Source organism: Mesoplodon densirostris, chromosome 2 (assembly GCF_025265405.1).
Source record: "Mesoplodon densirostris isolate mMesDen1 chromosome 2, mMesDen1 primary haplotype, whole genome shotgun sequence".
Classification (NCBI taxonomy): Eukaryota; Metazoa; Chordata; class Mammalia; order Artiodactyla; family Ziphiidae; genus Mesoplodon; species Mesoplodon densirostris.
Window position 1 is genome coordinate 164,701,932 of NC_082662.1, and position 19,094 is coordinate 164,721,025.

The 19,094-nt window shown below is 39.4% G+C and overlaps 2 protein-coding genes and 1 pseudogene across 3 annotated transcripts in view; 2 read left to right on the top strand and 1 right to left on the bottom strand.

Moving 5' to 3' along the window:
• Positions 1–12,732, top strand: part of SCYL3 (SCY1 like pseudokinase 3) — a 40,209-nt gene extending 27,477 nt beyond the window's left edge. The window contains exons 11-14 of one of the 2 annotated variants that reach the window (XM_060091291.1): positions 7,316–7,487; positions 9,886–10,044; positions 10,857–11,554; positions 12,073–12,732. In XM_060091291.1, the coding sequence (XP_059947274.1) occupies positions 7,316–7,487; positions 9,886–10,044; positions 10,857–11,554; positions 12,073–12,132 (1,089 nt within the window). In that variant the 3' untranslated portion in view covers positions 12,133–12,732. The remainder of the gene's footprint in view (positions 1–7,315; positions 7,488–9,885; positions 10,045–10,856; positions 11,555–12,072) is intronic. The other variant, XM_060091292.1, reaches the window with a different exon arrangement.
• Positions 6,825–6,942, top strand: LOC132484797 (5S ribosomal RNA; annotated as a pseudogene).
• Positions 11,817–19,094, bottom strand: part of FIRRM (FIGNL1 interacting regulator of recombination and mitosis) — a 52,838-nt gene continuing 45,560 nt past the window's right edge. Inside the window, exons 20-24 of the mRNA XM_060091288.1 lie at positions 18,056–18,169; positions 16,248–16,352; positions 15,504–15,584; positions 14,473–14,592; positions 11,817–13,067 (exon numbers count right to left, since the gene is read on the bottom strand). Of these exons, the coding sequence (XP_059947271.1) occupies positions 12,879–13,067; positions 14,473–14,592; positions 15,504–15,584; positions 16,248–16,352; positions 18,056–18,169 (609 nt within the window). The 3' untranslated portion in view covers positions 11,817–12,878. The remainder of the gene's footprint in view (positions 13,068–14,472; positions 14,593–15,503; positions 15,585–16,247; positions 16,353–18,055; positions 18,170–19,094) is intronic.

The following is a 19,094-nucleotide window of genomic DNA, read 5'->3' on the forward strand; positions in this document are numbered from 1 at the left end:
CAACTCAGTCAGTACAAGGTTTTAAAAGATTTTATCAGTCACATGGTATTTTTCAAATAACTTGTTTTTCTATCAGATTAATTTATTTACAAATTATAAGACCTGGTTTTATGCCAGTTCTTGTGCTTAGGTACTGGGGCCCTAGAGGTATGTAACACACTTCCTGCTTTCAAGGAGAGAGTAGATCGGAAATAATAGATGTTTGTTGTCTGTGTAGCAAATCACCCCCAAACTTAGTGCCTTAAAATGACAATCATTTTATTAATTCTCACGATTCTTTGGATTGATTGGGCTCAGCTTGGGGGTCCTGTTGTTCCACATGATGTCAGTTGAAGCAGCAGTCATCTGGGGCCCCGTAACACATCCAGAATAGCTCCTTGGCACCTTGGAGGGGAAGGTTGAAAGGTGGGCTTACCTGGAACATCGGGACAGCCGGGGCTCCCTCTCCATAAAGCCTCAGGACATTTCAGGGCCCCCATTCCCCCGTGTGACATCTCCACATGATTTCCTTAGCAAGGTGTGTGGACTTCTTACATGGCTGCCCAAGGCTACCAGAAATGCCCAAGCAGCCTTCTTTTTTTTTTTTTTTTTTGCGGTATGTGGGCCTCTCATTGTTGTGGCCTCTCCCGTTGCGGAGCACAGGCTCCGGATGCGCAGGCCCAGCGGCCATGGCTCACAGGCCCAGCCGCTCCGCGGCATATGGGATCCTCCCAGACCGGGGCACGAACCCGTATCCCCTGCATCGGCAGGCGGACTCTTAACCACTGCGCCACCAGGGAGGCCCCCAAGCAGCCTTCTTAAGGCAGAGATTGGAAACTGACAACATCGCTTCTGTCACATTCTCTTGGTTGAAGTGAGTCACAGAAGTCAGGCCAGGTTCACCATGGGGTGGTTTTATACAAGGGCGTGGATACTGGGGGTGTGGTTCGCTGGGGGCTGGCTTTGGAGCCTAGCTACCACAATATAGCATTTTGTGTTTACATCTGCAGCAGTAGTTGTCACCCTACTTGTAGTTGTTTGTGTCTGAAAATTTAGAAGAGGAATGAAGCACTCTAACTCTGAAATAGAGATGCCATCACAGGTCTCAGAATTGGCACTGAGCTGAGGTCAAATAATAAGTAGATACTCAGCATATGAAAGGCAGTGAAAACTCTCAGTGGAGCTGCTTCCCCTGCAGGGGAATAACTTGCCTGATTTCAGTGTTCACTTTAGGAGCAGTGTCGAAGATGGACTAAGGGAGTTCAACTTGGAAGTTATTAGAATAGTCCTGCTAAGAGAAACAAGGACTGGGGAAAACATGGCGGCAGTGATTCAGGGTAGAAGGGGTAGGACTCAGTTTCTCACTAGATGGGAGAGTTTTGAGGATGACCCTTGGGTTTTTGGCTTTGGTGGTTTCTTATTTTATGATTACCATATTCAGTTGATAGAATTCTAACCATGATTTAGTTTACTTGTACAGCTTTGTTTCGAGAAAGTGCCTGGTTTGTTAGCATTGGACCTGTTAGTTATTTTATTGAGTCCTGTTGTAAACCTTCATCTTGGGTATATGAGGAAACTGGACCAGAATAATGAAGCGATTAATTGGCTGAGTCATATTGAGAACCCCTGGCAGAGCGAGGACCGGAGCCCAGGACTGCTGATAGCCTTGTGTCTGGCTGGTGCACATGCTTTGCCCGCCATCTTCCTTATATACGTGTTTGCCAATTCAGAGCAAAATCTCTCCTGATAGCTCCATGTGAATGTCTTAGTCAAGATTCTTCTGGCTGCAGGTAACTGAAAGCCACTTAAACAAGCTAAAGCGAAAAAAAAAAAAAAAAAGAGAGAGACTTTAATCAAAGGATATCATTCTGCCTTACATGGAAATCAAGTGCAGCTGGGACTCAGCCATATGGTCTTCATTGCGTTCCTTTCTCTTTTGACTTCTGAAGACCAGCTTTAATTATTTGGTGTACACATGGACAAACATGGTTGACCCATAGCTTCTAAGTTCACTCTCCTCATTTTAAGCAAACCTCAGAGATAACCAGTTTCTCTAAATTCCAGTTTTTGTTACTGGGAAAGAGATCATAATTGGCTCAGTTTGGGGCAGGTGTTATATGCATCAGATATAAAGAAGGTTTCAGGGTCCTATCCTTATGAGTGTATAAAACTGAGAAGAGGCCAAGGACTGGTAACATAGCTCTTAGTGACCTAGATGAGTGTTTCTAAGTGAGCTCTGCAGAATATTGCCAGTCCATGAACTGTTTGTTATGGTTCTGCAATGAGGTGAGTACAGATACGGAAAATTAACATTTAAACCCGCTTTTTTTTTAATTGAGGTAATTATTGATATATTCATTTCAGGTATACAGGAGAATGACTTGATATGTGTGTATATGTATATATATTGCAAATGATCACCACAGTAAGCCCAGTTACCATGTGTCACCATACAGAGTTACAAAATCTTTTTCTTGTGATGACTTTTAAGAATTACTCTGTTAGCAGCTTTGAAATATGCAATACAGTATTATTAACTATAGTCACCATGCTGTACATTATATCTCCATGACTTTTTTATTTTATAACAGGAAGTATGTACCTTTTGACCCTCTTCACCCATTTCATTTCCTCCCTCCCTCCTCACTTCCACCTCTGGCAACCACTGATCTGTTCTCTGTATCTGTGAGCTCGTTTTTCTGTTTGTCCTCTGCCCCACCACCACACACAAATAAGAGTATTCGTCTTTCTGTCTGACTTACTTCCCTTAGCATAGCATAATGTCCTCCAGGTCGATCCGTGTTGATGCAAATGGCAAGATTTTATTCTTTTTTTATGGCTGAATAGTTTTCCTGTGTGTGTACTACATTTTCTTTATCCATCAGTAGACACTTAAATTATTTCCATATCATGGCTATTGTAAATAATGCTGCAGTGAACATGGGAGTGCATATATCTTTTTGAGTTAGTAGTTTTTTCTTCAAAGAAATACCCAGAAGTAGAATCACTGGATGGTATGGTAGTTCTATTTTTAATTTTTTGAGGAACCTCTGTATTGTTTTCCATCATGGCTACACCAATATAAATTCCCACCAACAGCACACAAAGGTTCCTTTTTTGCTACATCCTCGCCATCACCTGTTGTTTCTTGTCTTTTTGATAATACCCATTCTAACAGGTGTGTGGTGATATCTCACCGTGGTTTTGATTTGCATTTTCCTGTTGTTTAATGATGTTGAGCATCTTTTCGCGTACCTGGTGACCATCTTTCTGTCATCTTTGGAAAAATGTCTATTCATATCTTCAACCTCTTTTTTAATCAAACTTTTTGCTTTTGAGTTGTATGAGTTTCTTGGTGTATTTTGGATATTAACCTCTTATCAGATGTACAATTTGCAAATATCTTCTCCCATTCAGTAGATTACCGTTTTACTTTGTTGATGGTTTCCTTTGCTGTGCAGAAGGTTTTTAGTTTGATGTAGTCCCACTTCTTTGTTTTTTGCTTTTGTAACCTTTGCTTTTGGTGTCAGATCAAAAAACTCATCACCGAGACTGGTGTCACAGAACTTGCTGCCCATGTTTTTTTCTAGGGGCTTTATGGTTTCAGGTCTTACATTTAAGTCATTAACCCATTTTTTTTTTTTTTTTTTTTTTTTTTTGCGGTATGCGGGCCTCTCACTGTTGTGGCCTCCCCCGTTGCGGAGCACAGGCTCCGGACGCGCAGGCTCAGCGGCCATGGCTCACGGGCCCAGCCGCTCCGCGGCATATGGGATCCTCCCAGACCGGGGCACGAACCCGTATCCCCTGCATCGGCAGGCGGACTCTCAACCACTTGCGCCACCAGGGAGGCCCCATTAACCCATTTTGAGTTAATTTTTGTATGTGGTATAAGATAGTGGTCCAGTTTCATTCTTTTGCATGTAACTGTCCAGTTTTCCCAACACTGTTTATTGAATGGACTATCCTTTCCGCATTGTATGTTCTTGGTTCTTTTTGTCATAAATTAATTGACCATATATGTATACGTTTATTTCTGGGCTCTTTTGTTCCATTGACCTATGTGACTGTTTTATGCCAGTACTATACTGTTTTGATTACTATAGCTTTGTAATATGGTTTGAAATCAGGGCGTGTGATGCTTCCAGCTTTGTTCTTCTTTCTGAAGATTGCTTTGGCTCTTCAGAGTCTTTTGAGGTTTCATACAAATTTTAGGATTGTTTGTTCTATTTCTGTGAAAAATGCCATTGGAATTTTGATAGGGCTTGCATTGGATCTGTAGATTGCCTAGGGTAGTATGAGCAGTTTATTAACAGTACTAATTCTTCCAATCCATGAGCACAGAATATCTTTCCATTTATTTATGTCTTCTTCAGTTTCTTTCATCAGTCTCCTATAGTTTTTAGTGTACAGGTCTTTCACTTCCTTGGTTAAATTTATTTCTAGGTATTTTATTCTTTGATGCAATTGTAAATGGGATTGTTTTCTTTCTCTTTCTGACAGTCCATTATTAGTGTACAGAAATGGTACAGATTTCTATATATTGATTGTGTATTCTGACTTTACTGAAATCATTATTAGTTCTAAAAGTTTTTTGTTGGAGTCTTTAAGGTTTTCTACATATAGTATTATATCATCTGCAAAAAGTGACCATTTTACTTCATACTTTCTGATTTAAATATCTTTTTTTTCTTGCCTAATTGCTGTGGCTAGGACTTCCAATACTGTGTTGGCAAGAGCGGGCATCCTTGGCTTGTTTCTAATCTCAGAGAGAAGGCTTTCAGCTTTTCAGTATAATGTTAGCTGTGGACTTGTCATATATGGCCTTTACTATGTTGAAGTATGTTTCCTCTATACCCAGTTTGTTGAGTTTTTTTTTTGTTTTGTTTTGTTTTTTTTTTTTTTGGCGGTACGCGGGCCTCTCACTGCTGTGGCCTCTCCCGTTGCGGAGCACAGGCTCTGGACGCACAGGCTCAGCGGCCATGGCTCACGGGCCCAGCTGCTCCGCGGCATGTGGGATCCTCCCGGACCAGGGCACAAACCCACGTCCCCTGCATCAGCAGGCGGACTGTCAACCACTGCGTCACCAGGGAAGCCCGAGAGTTTTTATCATGAATGGATGTTGAATTTTGTCAGATGCTTTTTCTGCATTTATTGAGATGATCATATGATTTTTATCCTTCATTTTGTTAATGTGGTGTATTACATTGATTAATTTGCGGATGTTCAACCATCCTGGCATCACTGGAATAAATCCCACTTGATCATGGTATATGATCCTTTTAATGTATCGTTGAATTTGTTTTCTAATTCTGTTGAGTATTTTGGCATCTATATTCATCAGGGATATTGGCCTGTAATTTTCTTTTCTTGTGGTTTCCTTCTCTAGTTTTGGTGTCAGGGTAATGCTGGCCTTTTAAAATGAGTTCCCTCCTCTTCTATTTTTTGGAAGGATTTGAGAAGGATTGGTATGAATTCTCTGAATGTTTGGTAGACTTCACCAGTGAAGCCATCTGTGTCTGGACTTTTGTTTGTTGGTTGGTTTTTGGTTACTGATTCAATCTCCTTACTTGACCTGTCCAGATTTTCTATTTCTTTATGATTCAGTCTTGATAGGTTCTATGTTTCTAGGAGTTTATCCATTTCTTCTGGTTTGTCAAATTTGTTGGCATATAATTAATTGTTCATAGTAATCTCTTGTGGTCCTTTGTGTGGTATCAGTTGTAGCGTCTCCTCTTTCATTTCTGATTTTATTTGAGTCCTCTCTCCTCTTGGTGAATCTCGCTAAAGGTTTGTCAATTTTATCTTTTGAATAAACTAGCTCTTAGTTTCATTGAATTTTTCTATTGTCTTTTTAGTCTCTATTTCATTTATTTCTGTTGTGATACTTCCTTCCTTCTGCTAACCGTGAGCTTCCTTTGTTCGTCTGTTTCTAGTTTCTTGAGGTATAGAATTAGTTGTTTATTTGGGATTTTTCTTGTTTCTTCAGGCAGGCATTTATCACTATGAACTTCCTTCTTAGAACTGCTTTTGGCTGCATCCTATAGATTTTGGTATGTTTTATTTCCATTTGTTGCAAGGTATTTTTTGATTTCTCCTTTGAATCATTGGTTGTTCAGTGGCATACTGTTTAACCTCCACATATTTGAATTTTCCAGTTTTCTTCCTGTAATTGATTTCTAGCTTTTTTATTGTCAGAAAAGATGCTTGATATGATTTCAGTCTTCTTAAATTTATCAATTCTTATTTTGTCACCTAACATATGATCTGTCCTGGAGAATGTTCCGTGTGCACTTGAGAAGAATGTGTGTTCTGTTGCTTTGGGATGAAATGTTCTTTGTATATCTGTTAAGTCCATCTAATCTTAATGTGTCATTCAAGCCAGTGTTTTCTTACTGACTTTGTCTGGATGATATATCCATTGATGTAAATGGGATATTAAAGTCCCCTACTATTACTGTATTGTTCTGTTTCTCCCTTTAGGGTCTGTTAATATTTGCTTTGTATATTTAGGTGCTCCTGTGTTTAGTGCATAAATATTTATAAATGTTATAAATGTTGGATTTGACCCCTTTATCATTATGTAATGCCTGCTTTGTTTCTTATTACAGTCTTTGTTTTAAAGTCAGTTTTGTCTGATACAAGTATAACTTACCTCAGCCTTCTTTCAGTTTTCATTTGCATGGAACATCTTTTTCCATTCCTTCACTGTCAGTCTATGTATGTACTTACACCTGAAGTGAGTCTCTTATGACATCATATAGATGAGTCTTGGTTTTTTAATCTATTCAGCAACTCCATCCTTCAGTTGAAGTGTTCAGATTCGCCAGGAATTTGGTTGGGGAATTGTCTACAGCCTTCCCACCCTGAATGCATCCATCTCATCTGATCTCAGATGCTAAGCAGGGTCAGGCCTGGTTAGTACTTGGATGGAAGACCACCTGGGAATACTCGGTGCTGTAGGCTTAAAAGTGCTGAGCTCTTGGGAGGACTCTGTGGCCTTGGTTTGGAGGCAAGAGTCAACAGGCATCATGGACAAATCTAAAACCTTTTATAGTTATTTAACAGTCATCTTATTCCTAATATATTTCTAATGTATTTGTCTACTTAATTTCATTTTTGTTTTAGTTTTGAAAAAGTATCAGGCTGTGATGGATTGGGAGCGGAAAATATTGGTCCTTGACCAGATAGGTTGCGAGCTACTGACCTAGAACACGTATCTAAGAAATGAAGTTCACTTGAGCAAGCACAATCTGATTGCAGCCCAACTACTTCTTTACCGGGGGAGAAAGAGACAGGCAATATGGCTGCGTACACTTATTACCCAATTCACTCCTAGGTATTACTGGGCCTGCGTGATACCAGCGATTCCATTGTGGCAATTACTCTTCACAGCCTGGCAGTGTTGGTCTCTCTACTTGGACCAGAGGTGGTTGTGGGAGGAGAAAGAACCAAGGTCTTCAAATGCACTGCTCCAAGTTTTACTAAAACTATGGACCTTTCCCCAGAAGGTAAGAATGATTAAACGGCCTAGTGTGTTGTTGTTTTAATTTATTAGATTTTAAACATTATACAGATAATGCAGATAGATTGTATTCAAATGATACATAAGGAAAAAGTTAATAATTTCCTTCCCCCAGCTCCTTCTGGGGCATCTAAGGTAACCAGTTTTAATGGCTTAGTGGGAATTCTTTCATCCTTTTTTCTAAGCCCACAAAGACACACAAATGTATGTTTACACACACACGTAGGATTTTTTAAAAAAAGAAAATATGCACAGTTCTACAACTTGATTTTTTTCATGTAGCAGCTTATCAGGGACCTGTCTCTAGGTCAGTACATAACTGCCTAATGGTTTTGTTTTGTTTTTTGACAGCTGCCTAATATTTCATTGAATATAATTCATTCAGTGATTTCCCTATTGATGGCTATTGCACTCATTTCTGGATTTCTGAGTCAGAGAATATATTGAATATTTAAAATTTTAATAGTGTCAGTTTCCAAAAAGGTTGTAAGCAGCTCTTAACACCACCAGATGTTTAAGTTCTTTTGATTTTAATGGCCTATTAGGTGACAAGCTCTTGATTTTTAGGTACTTCAAGAAATCAAGAGAAAAAAAATACCCTTATTTCTGGTATGTTCCCATTGGATGTTACATGGGAGTAGCAGTAATTTCTGATCTTTGTAGGCTATAAAAGTCAAGAATAAGAATTTTTTATCAACAATGTCATTGCATCTTTGCTCCTTGCATCTTTGCTCCTTTGTATAACCCTGAAGGATGACGATGTGTTATGAAGCTCTGGATCTCTACTCTGGTTCTCAGTCATAGTGAGTAGATAGCATGGAAACAGTTATTAGTAGAGAGGAACTGTCAGATAGACTGTTCTCTAATTTTGATGCCAAGAGAATTTTTAAAGCAACACTGACGTCCTGACGTTTTGAAGAGAGTTCAGTTCTTCCTTGGTGCTAATGAATCAGTGTCAGTGTGGCTCCAGGGAGCTTAAAGAGGGCGATGGAGAAGCTGTCGCCTCCTCTTCAGCCATGAAATGTCCACACCAAACTGAGTGAGGTGTGTTGTTACCAGTTTTTCTTTTAGCAGAGCATACAAAGAGCAGATGAAAGATTTATTTATATTTCATCCCAGAGGAATTTCTGGCAGGAGGAGAGGGTATGTATAATTTTGAGATAAGGCTTAGGGGTCAGTCTCTGGGGGCAGCTTTACATGTTGAATTAGCAAAAGTCCCCACTCTGAACATCTTTTTTATTTATTGGATGGAGTTTTCTGGTTCTAGACATTACAGCAGATAAGTTTTTACTAAAATAGATTTTCCTGAACACTTTGAAACTAATCCCACTGACTTGCCATGTTAGGCTTTTCATCCAAGATGGCTGGGAGCCCTGGTGGCAGCCTACATTCCAAGTTTATAGAAAAGAGAGGCCCTTCTTCTACAGGACATGGGGGACTGCTGGGAAAGGGGCGTGTGTAAAAGACGTACTCTTAGACTTTATCTTTTTGCTTCTCTTTTACAGTTTACCTGCATGGTCAGACTTAAGAATAAGGGCTAAGATGGAGGTTAGTGAAAAGTGTACCTAAGGGAAATAAGTCTGCATGAACAAGAGTTAGGGAGGACAATTTAGAGAAGGGGACATTTTGTAAGAAAAATTAGTAGGACTTCAGCAGGGAGGAGAGTGGCAGAAATAAGCAAGAGGGTGGAGGGTTTCTAGAGGTCAGACTGCGCTGAGGAGGGGGGCTGCAGCCTGTGATGAGTTAGCCCAGGCCATCCCCCTCACCCTCACTTTTCTAAGGCAGAGGAAGTATTCAGCCAGAAATTTTGCTAGAATCCTTTTGAGCAATACCCACTCTTGAGTATGAACTTTCTGATAAGCTGTTAAAGACAACATTTTCTTAAAACATTTTCCTTTTCCCAGTTGGGCACTAAATGTCTGTAACAAAGGTTTACCATTTTAAACATTTTAAGTGTACAATCTTGGGGCATTAAGTACATTCACATTGGTGAGTTTGTACTCTTTATTCTTAAAAGGAAAGTAAGTAGAATCAAGTATGATTTTAAATAACCACGAAGATGTTTTTAAAGGCTGTAAACTTTTATAACTAGGTATCCTAAAGGTTTTGTTTTCTGTCTATTTCAACTGCTTACCTATGCTTGAAACCTTTCTGTGCCATTACCACCATGTGGACACAGCCTGTTCTTAAATGCCTCTAGGACAGGCAGTCCCTTCCTTAGTAACTGTTTCTTCAAATATTTGGAGGTGCTCTCTTTCTGCAACTTATCTTTTATCTGTGTTAAATATACCCTTTTCCCCTAACCATTGCTCACCTAACATGTGATAGGAAAAGAAGCAATTTACTACCCCTTTCATTTTTTTGGAGTTTTTATTTATCTTCAGATTCTCCCACGCACGTCGTCTGCACCCAGCTCAGTCAGATCTCGCCCGTCTTGAAGAACCCCTCCTCTAGCATATTCCCTAAATGTTTTTCTGGCAACATGCCCATCACCAGCAAGAAGCACATACAGCGAGATTACTGCAGTACTCTTTTACAGACAGGTAGATTCATTACATTTATATAGTTGTTCCACTGCTTGGGTGAATGTTTTCCTGAGTAATAAGTTTAAATTTTGAACCTTAAGGGCACTTTGGGAATATTGAGACTGATTTTCTTATTATTTGTGATTATGTAGTCAGCTTGGGTCTGTCTTTTTTCCCTGGACTATAGGGTATATACCTGTCTTTTCTTCATAACTGGTGAAGACGTTGCTTGAATTCTTTTTTGCACCAGATACTTTACTTTGGGACTTCTTCCAAATTGTATTAAAGAATGATAGTTCTGGAAGATGTTAATAGGTGTGCTATGAAAGAGGAGTTCTGTGGTTAAATAAGTTTGGGGAATTGAGCACAGAATCAGACCACACTGCACAAGACTTCAGTGACTTGACTACACTTAAGAAAATCTGTTTAAAATGAGGATATGTTGGGCGAGGCAAACTTATTTGAGCGCACAACACTTTTTCAGGCTGTACGTAATTAACATCTCAAGGGTAAGGCTTAGAACATTTTTATCTTTGTTTATAGACAGTTATGCCAATAAACAGTATGTCTGAATATTTAGTAAAGGATTAGATGCTCCAGTTAGTTGTTGCTTGGGATGCTTCCATCAAATTACGATTTAAGTATTAGTTTAACTTACATCACATCTTTGTTGATTTATGTTCTGCTGGGATATCTCATACTTCAGTGTACATGGATATTTCCAAGGAATTGGATCTATACATTTCTGTAGTGTTAACTTTCTCCTAAATATATTGCTTGTTCTTAAAACCAACGTTTTATGAGAATAATTCTTGTACTTACCCCCACAGGCGATCAGTTTTCTCAGCCTATTAAATTTCCCATCAACGGAATCTCAGATGTGAAAATCACCTCAGGAGACAGTGAAAAGTTCCCGTCGAGTTCTAAAAAGTCTGAGGAGTGGCCTGACTGGAGCGAGCCTGAGGAGCCTGAGGAGAAACCTGTCGACACAGAGATTTGCCCTGCAGACCCCCATGCTGCTGCCAGGTCCCCACTCACCGACTTGAATGCAGAGGCGGCGGCTTGGGATGACTTTGAGCCCAGCAGCGTAGATACTGAAATAAACCCAGGAGGTGGAATCACGGCTGCAAGACCTGTTACCTCAGGGGAGCAAAAGGCCACTCCTACTTTGCGTCCACTCACTGAAGAGGCCAAGCCTTTGAAATCAAGCCCACCCCAAAAGACCAGTCTTGCACGAAGCAGGGATGACCCAGACCAAACCAAGCCACCAAAAGTGTCGTCACAAGAAAGGCGCCTTAAAGTTCCATCAGAACTTGGTTTAGGAGAGGAGTTTACCATACAGGTGAAAAAGAAGCCAGTAAAAGACCCAGAGTTGGATTGGTTTGCTGATATGATCCCAGAAATTAAGCCTTCAGCTGCTATTCTTATTTTACCTGAACTGAGGACAGAAGCAGTAGCTCCCAACAAGGATAATGTCTCATCAGTGATGCACTTTTCCTCAAAATTTGCTGCAGCAGAAATTACTGAGGTGAGGATTATTAAATTGTGCTACTAGTTTATGTGTTTCCCTCACAGGTAGCAGCTGCACTATCGTGCTGTTTTCCCAGTGAGAGAAATTTTGACTGATGTCCACAATTGGATAACATGATCAAGCATAAAATGAATAAGAGCAGTTCCTATAAATGGCATCTTTCGTTCCCTAGAAAAATGTAGCAGTGCTTGGGCTAATAAATGGGCCACTTATTACAATAATAATCTTTTTGTCTGGAAAAGGTATTAAACCAAGAATGTGCTGTCATCAAGCTGATTTTATTGGCTTATATGGTCCTTGGAACGTTATTTTCCAATACTGTGGTTTTGTAATTCTGGAACCAAAGTAATTCTACTTTTCAGCTTCCTGTTACAGTAAGTTATTTTACTTAGTACAAGGAAATGTATTCTGGCATCAAAAGACACGCATTGCACCCCTTTTAAATTCCTGATCTTTCAAATCTGAACATGATTTGTTTCAGCAGGTTGCCCTTGGCTTGCTTTCTCTTGTTGCAGGGAGAGTCTGCAGGCTGGGGAGAAGACGGCGATCTGAACTGGGAAGACAATAACTGGTGACAACGGGTGTGAGTTAATCTTTAGGAAAATGGATTCCTTTTTTAAAAAATCAAATACCTCAAAAGCAGGCTCTGCAGACAAGAAAACCCCAAAGCATCCTGTTTTTCTCGTACCAGGAGCTCTTTTTCCAGTCAGTGCCAATGGAAGTGTGAGACCTGGCGTGCTGGCGCGGAGGCCTGGGCGGTGCAGAGGTTCATAGCCCTTCTCAGAGGAAGAGGCTGTGTGTCTGACTGAGGCCAGTTTCTGTGAAGAGCAAGTGGCTGTGGAAAGGTTGACCTTACTGCTTTTTTCCAGAACAATTCTGGAAGTAAAGAAAATAACTATAAAAACTCAAGCTGATTAGCTTAATTTTGTGCTATTTCTTTGTCAGAAGAGTAAGCTCTATTATGAAATCAACTTACTGAAAAAACTTTAGCTATAAAGTATATAAATGATTTTAAATTGCTAAGGTTTCCTTAGGCAGCTTATTTGTTTGTTTACAGATGTACTGAGTGAGTTACCGACTGTTCCTGTATTATTACCCTGTACCAAAGCTCTTCATGAGATATATCCCCACCATCCTGTTCTCTAAATGTCCAATAAAGACTATTTTAACTAGAATCAACTTTAGAAAAGTTTTGTGTTAGAAAATGTACAGACATATAATTACATCAATATTTTCATCTGTAGGTGAAATGCACTGTAGGATGACAAAAAAAGCATCGAACTCTACCTAGTGATATGGTCCAGTCCATTCAGTTTTCACCCTAGAATACATGATGTTTTAGCTTATCAATCTTTTCTTGGAGTGTCTCCATTTTCGTCAGAAGCCAGTCTGGAGGAGGAGACTTTTGGAGTAATAACTCGATTGCCTCCAAGGCCGCTGTTGCTGCTTGCAGTGCCGACCTGTACTCTTCTTCCAAGGGGAGCTCGTGACGGGCTCTTTTTGCAGAAGGCTGGCAAATGAGAAAAACAAGTAGTGCCATGATACCCATCCCAAAATGGTAAAAATAAAGAACTTTCCTTTTGGACTAAAGTAAAGCTTATAAGGATAAATTCTAAACCTGTAAAGTTTTATATGAAAATTTTATTCTAGTTATTGGTTCACAAGGGCAGAAGGGCACCCTCCCCCTGCAAGCGTCTGGAGAGAGATGTGAAGGCATTTTTGGTTTGTCACAGGGATTCAGGCTGCTACTACCATTAATGCTCAAGGTTGAAGGAAACTAAGTGCTGCCTTGTCCAGTAACTTCCAGTAAGTATTCTTTAGCCATATAATCTGTCCTTACAAAAAAGCCCCAAATATGAATTTTCTAAATGCCTGCTGTTTTTCTTCTTAATGCTGAGCTTATAATGGTGCTTTCGGAGCCAGTTGAGTAAACTGCCAGGGTTTCTAACATCACCGCACCAGGAAGGGGAGGGAGGATTGGGGCCGAGACAGTTTTTATAATCCCTGTCTTCCTAAGGAAGGTCATAACGTGTAAATTCTTGAGGGCTTATTTATACTACTGATATATTTAACTTTACAGATGTAAGGCATAAAAGTTCACATGTCTTAAAAACAAGTTAGTTTTTTTTTAATGAGAACTGTAACTTAAATTTACCATTATGAATTACAGTTTCAAATATACTATTACTGCTCAAAACAATTTTGAATATCCTTAGAGGTATCAGATTTCTGCCTTTTAATAGGTAGATGTGATTTCTAGACAGCGCCAAAAACTCTTAGGCTGATTTGATGAATGAGGCAAAGGATCAAAGTAAACATTTTGGAAGGTAAGTTAATTGGTTTTCTTCTGTGGTTCAGAAACTACTGCATTTGTAGCGTCACTGGTAAGAAGACATAACTTTCCCAAAGGTTACTACAAATAATTGACAGTTATGTTAAAAGAGTATATTTTGTATGATGTTTAAAACTTTTTTTGTAGTCCCTCCTCTGTTCTATGTGTTGATAACCTTTCAGGAAGAAGAAATGTGATTTTTAAAAGAGTAGCTACCATAAAACAATTTTACATGTCCAGATCTATTTATTTTGATATTCAGTATGAGGCCAAGAACCATGCTAGTTTCTGTTTTACCAGTAAGCAATAAGGTAGAATTTCTTTTTTTTTTTTTTTTGCGGTACGTGGGCCTCTCACTGTTGTGGCCTCTCCTGTTGCGGAGCACAGGCCCCGGACACGCAGGCTCAGCGGCCATGGCTCACGGGCCCAGCCGCTCCGCGGCATGGGGCATCTTCCCGGACCGGGGCACAAACCCGTGTGCCCTGGATCGGCAGGCAGACTCTCAACCACTGCGCCACCAGGGAGGCCCAATGAGGTAGAATTTCTTATTAAAGCTTGATCCACACTGAAAAGCAGTCCATACCTGTACAGATGACTTCTTTGCTTCTTCTACAGTAACTTTAGCAAAGGGCTCCCAGAAGGTACCTTTTTCCTGTTTGACACGTTCCACTCTGGCAGCTGCAGTTTCGTCTACAAACCCCGTCTGCCAGAGACCATGAAAAACCAAGCAAACATCAACATTAGCATTCTCTGCTCAATATTAAAATGGTGTGATATTCAGAAGGTGAAAAGGCCTGCGTGTTTAAGTGCCGGATGTTAAACCATTCTGGTTTAGCCTGTGAACTAAGCAAATTTTAGAAGTTGGAGTCATCTGTAAATGTATCCTCAGTGTAATTTGGGTAAAATTATTCTACAGTGTTCTCCTTCCCTACAGAAAAATGACAGTCTGCTAGCCTTTACTGAATAGGGTGAGAAATTGTTAAAAGCAACATGTGCACACACTTACTTACCATCCAGCTTATATGTAATATATGCATATATAAAAATAATAAGAGACACAGCCCAGTTCAATAATGAGATTATATTAAAAAATTAAGTACTTAAGTATATTCACTTTCTCCTAGCATTCTAAATTTGTGGCTTAACTCTTCTATGAGTGCTTCAATTAACCTTTAACTTACACCCTACCACTATCTCCATATAAGTTTCAAAGCATGCACAAATATGGGAGCCATATGATTCAGCAGTTGGGTCACTATTTGGAAAAGCCATGACTAAATTACAGTAGTGAACATGATCCTCACAGGCCTACGGTTCTACATGTGAATCTAATTATGATGAGGAACGGGTGAGGGGTCCTCATTCTTCATCTCACTGCCTGAATGATCAATGCAACAGTATCCCAAACTACAGGCAGAGCGACTCCAAGGTGTTTTATTTCTGACTTGTAATGAGGTCCCAACTGCTTAATAATAATGTGGGTCACCACTGTGTTAAGCACTGTGAAAAACTGGAGCTAACAAAGATATTCAACTTGGTTATTAAAAAAAAAAGTAACATGATAAAGAAAAAAATATGTGCCGCTACTATTTTGATTCTATATAAATAAAATACCTTCTCCAGAAAAGATACAACTTTCTTCTTTGTTTCTTCAGAACTGAGACATTGTGGAACTATCTCTTCATGATTTGTTCCCTATTAAAAGATTTGACAAAACTAATTTCAATATATTTCAACAACTTGCAAAGACAAGTACATGAGTCTTAAGAGCTACCTTAATTAAAAATGCATTTTAAAAGAAAATACTCAGTGCCAGAGGATACTCAAAAGATAATAAGCTCATAGTTACTTCAGGATGCCTTAGGATAATTAATACAATATTCTGCACACGTGTGGAGCTGTAAGCTGTAATGACTTCTGCCCAGTCATCCCAACATCTCTGGGCCCCCTTATGGCCACAGGCACGCTGCACTACAGTGGGTAAAAGTAACCCAAGGGCAGGGTCACCTTCTGTACAGAACCAAGCTAACAGGTCTGTGTTCATCAAACTCTAGCTAGCCTCTGTGACAGGTGGAGACGAAATGTATTCTCAATCGACCCCAAAATAGTGTCTTAGTACACCTGGTCTGAATGCCTGTTCTGATTGTTACTACTCATAGGACCTTAGGAAAGTCACCTCACTTCTCTGGGCCTCATTTTTAGGTCCTGTAAAATAGATGACTGGTAATACATCCTCCAGCAGAAAATTCTATGACTGAGATACAAAAGCAGCTCAATAAATGTTTTTGGAATGTTTTGGAATATCTGAGATACTAAATTATTTTAGAGGTCACTGTGATACACTGGCCGTCTAATTACCTCAGCAAACTGAGTAAACGCCTCCAAGGAATGTTGTTCTAGTAGCCAATTCCTGTCAGCTAGCAGTAAGGCAAAAACAGAAGATAGGTGGGGCAGAAGTTTGTCCTAAAAAGAAAACCAAACCTTATTAAATAGAGGAAAACCTCAGCAGAGTACACTGATTATTCTAACGTCAAATTTCCATAATTCTGTCCCAGTGAACACATGTTAAGACAGGTTAAATCATGTCACTCTTTTGCTCACATCCTTCCAGTAGCTTCCCGTTTCCCTCAGAGTAAAAAACAAGGTCCTCACCGCAGCCCGCAAAGCCCTACTGCCTCTGCGTTAGCTCTCCTGTCAGGCGTGCTCCCACCTCGGGGACTTCCACTTCCTATGTCCCCTGCTCTGGAAATGCCTTCCCCAGATCCCGGCTTGGCTTGCTCTCTCAGCTTCAGGTTTTACCCACATGTCACCGTGGTGAGGACTCCAGTGATGAAGTTAGATTTAAGACTCTGGCCCCCCAACATACACATTCTTTCTTCCCCTTCCCTGCTTTATTTCTCTCCGTAGCACTCACCACCATTTAGTACACTACATATATCCCCACTTTATTAGTCTGTTGCCTCACAACAGGCTGAGAGTGAGTATTTATTAGTTTCATTCATTACTGAACCCCCAGTGATTAAAACAGTGCCTGACACATAGCAAGAACTCAGTTTTTTCTTGAATGAATAAATGAATCAATTTCATCATGTGGTTTCAAATGCCTCTCATATGCTGATGAATCCCCAAAATTTCTTCACACCTTAACTTCACTCCTGGGAATGTGTAAGGTAATGTCTGCTAATGAAACATTTGTTCCATAGGTTCTGGGCCCATTAGGGTCAGTAGTTACGCACTAATGAAGCAGCATTTTTGAATACATTCTTTTTATGCTAAAAAAAAAAGATAGCTCAAATCCAAGTATCTTTGAATACTTTTGTCCAGAGAGTTGAAAAGAAGCTGGCGAGTACACACTTATCTCATGAGACACCTTACGTGATGAAAACAAATGGTATGGTATTGTTTACCTGTGAACAAGAGAGCCCTTTAGAAACTAACCAGTTCAATTTTTGGTTTCAAAGGTTTTAATCAACATGTACTGAGATAATGTCCATCCATCATGTTTTTGCTCAAGTTAACGTAAGAAGTTCTCATCACTGAACTCTTTATAGTATAACATCTCCCGTGGAGGTGGGAAAAAAAGGTCAACTGTCTAGAATTGTTGTTTTGACCACAGACAGTAATAAGGAAGAAAAAACTCAATTTAGGAGGAAGACCTCCTTTTGCTGTGAAGCATGTCTTAAAGTTCAGTAGAAGTGTATTGCCAGGCCTTTACAGTTTTATAAATAAATATCCATTTGTCAACTCTATGTATACTTTGCAACATTTTCAAAAATATCGTCTTAAAAAACAAACAGGCTGCCTTTCAGGGATATAAAACCAAGAGAATAATGTTTATAAATCACCCCATTTCCTCATTATACACCATTCCCTAGAAGACATAAATATGTTTTCCTTCCTCAGGAACTTTGTGTGCTAGAGCCCGACTAGAATAAATCTCACACCATAGCCAACCCTATAAATTATTTGTATGTCAACATATATTTTTCTAAAAGTAAATAAAATGAGTTCTATTTTGACAGTCACCCTCTCTTCACAAAATATATTTTTCCCCCAATTTTCTTTGTCAACAATCCACAGAATTTCAGAAATTAAAGCCTGAAAATCCATCAGTAATTCTTAGAGATTTTGTTAACATGGGAACAAAAGAATTAAGAGAGTATTACCTGGATGGCTTGAGGTATAAAAAGTTTTCCCAGGGAAGACAGAAAATCAAGAACTGCCAAACGAACATGGTCAGGAGGCTCTGATTTGAGTAGTGAGGTCTGCAAAGTTATTACCTAAAGGCACAAAGACCAAAGAACAGTTATAAATGAAAACAAATGCTTTGTAGAGCCATGACTAAGATTTTGATGGGTATGTAGGAGGGGAAGCAAAACCAAACCCAGGACAGTCGAACATTCCACAAAGCCTACACTTCACAGGTGGAATTTGAATAAAACAAAATGACTGAGTCCGTCATTACCACATCAGTCCTACCAACCACTGTAAAAAAATGAAAAATCCATGTGTTTCTGAAAAATGATATACCAGTGCTCTTCTTTTAAATCTTCAAAAATTATTTTGTATTTTAAATTCTAGAGAGAGAAGTTCATTATTTAAAACATGGGTTGGCCAACTTTCTGTAAAGGGCCAGATGGTAAATATTTTAGGCTTTGCCGGCAACACATGTTGCCTGTTACATATGTATACATACACACACACACACACAATTTTTTTTAACCTTTAAAAATGTAAAAATCATCCTTAGCACTAGTGCTGAAAACAGAAGGGCAGAATCTAGCCAGGAGGCCACAGTTTGCCAACCCTTGGTTTAAAGGAGCACTGAGCTAGTCTATAAAGGAGGCAGTATCTAAATGAACAATTTACTTATGTTGAAATTTTAAAATGTTATTTGGAGTTTTTGAAGGTAGGCAAAATTATTTACATCAAAACAATCACTATTTAATTTTTCAAAAAAATATTAGAATCTTCAGAATCATCATAATTTGAGTCAACTCTTTTACTATATTCTCATTCTCTGTAATTACACGTAATGGTAATTTAAAATATACCTAATTAGTAAACATTTGTTAGTGCTAAGTTCTTCATGTGCACAACCAGAAACCAGAGCTACTAAAAGCGAAGTGTTGCTAGTCTCACTCTGCAACATGCTGTGACAGGGTATTACTACTTCTGTCATCCTCCTAAATAGGAAAGGTTAGC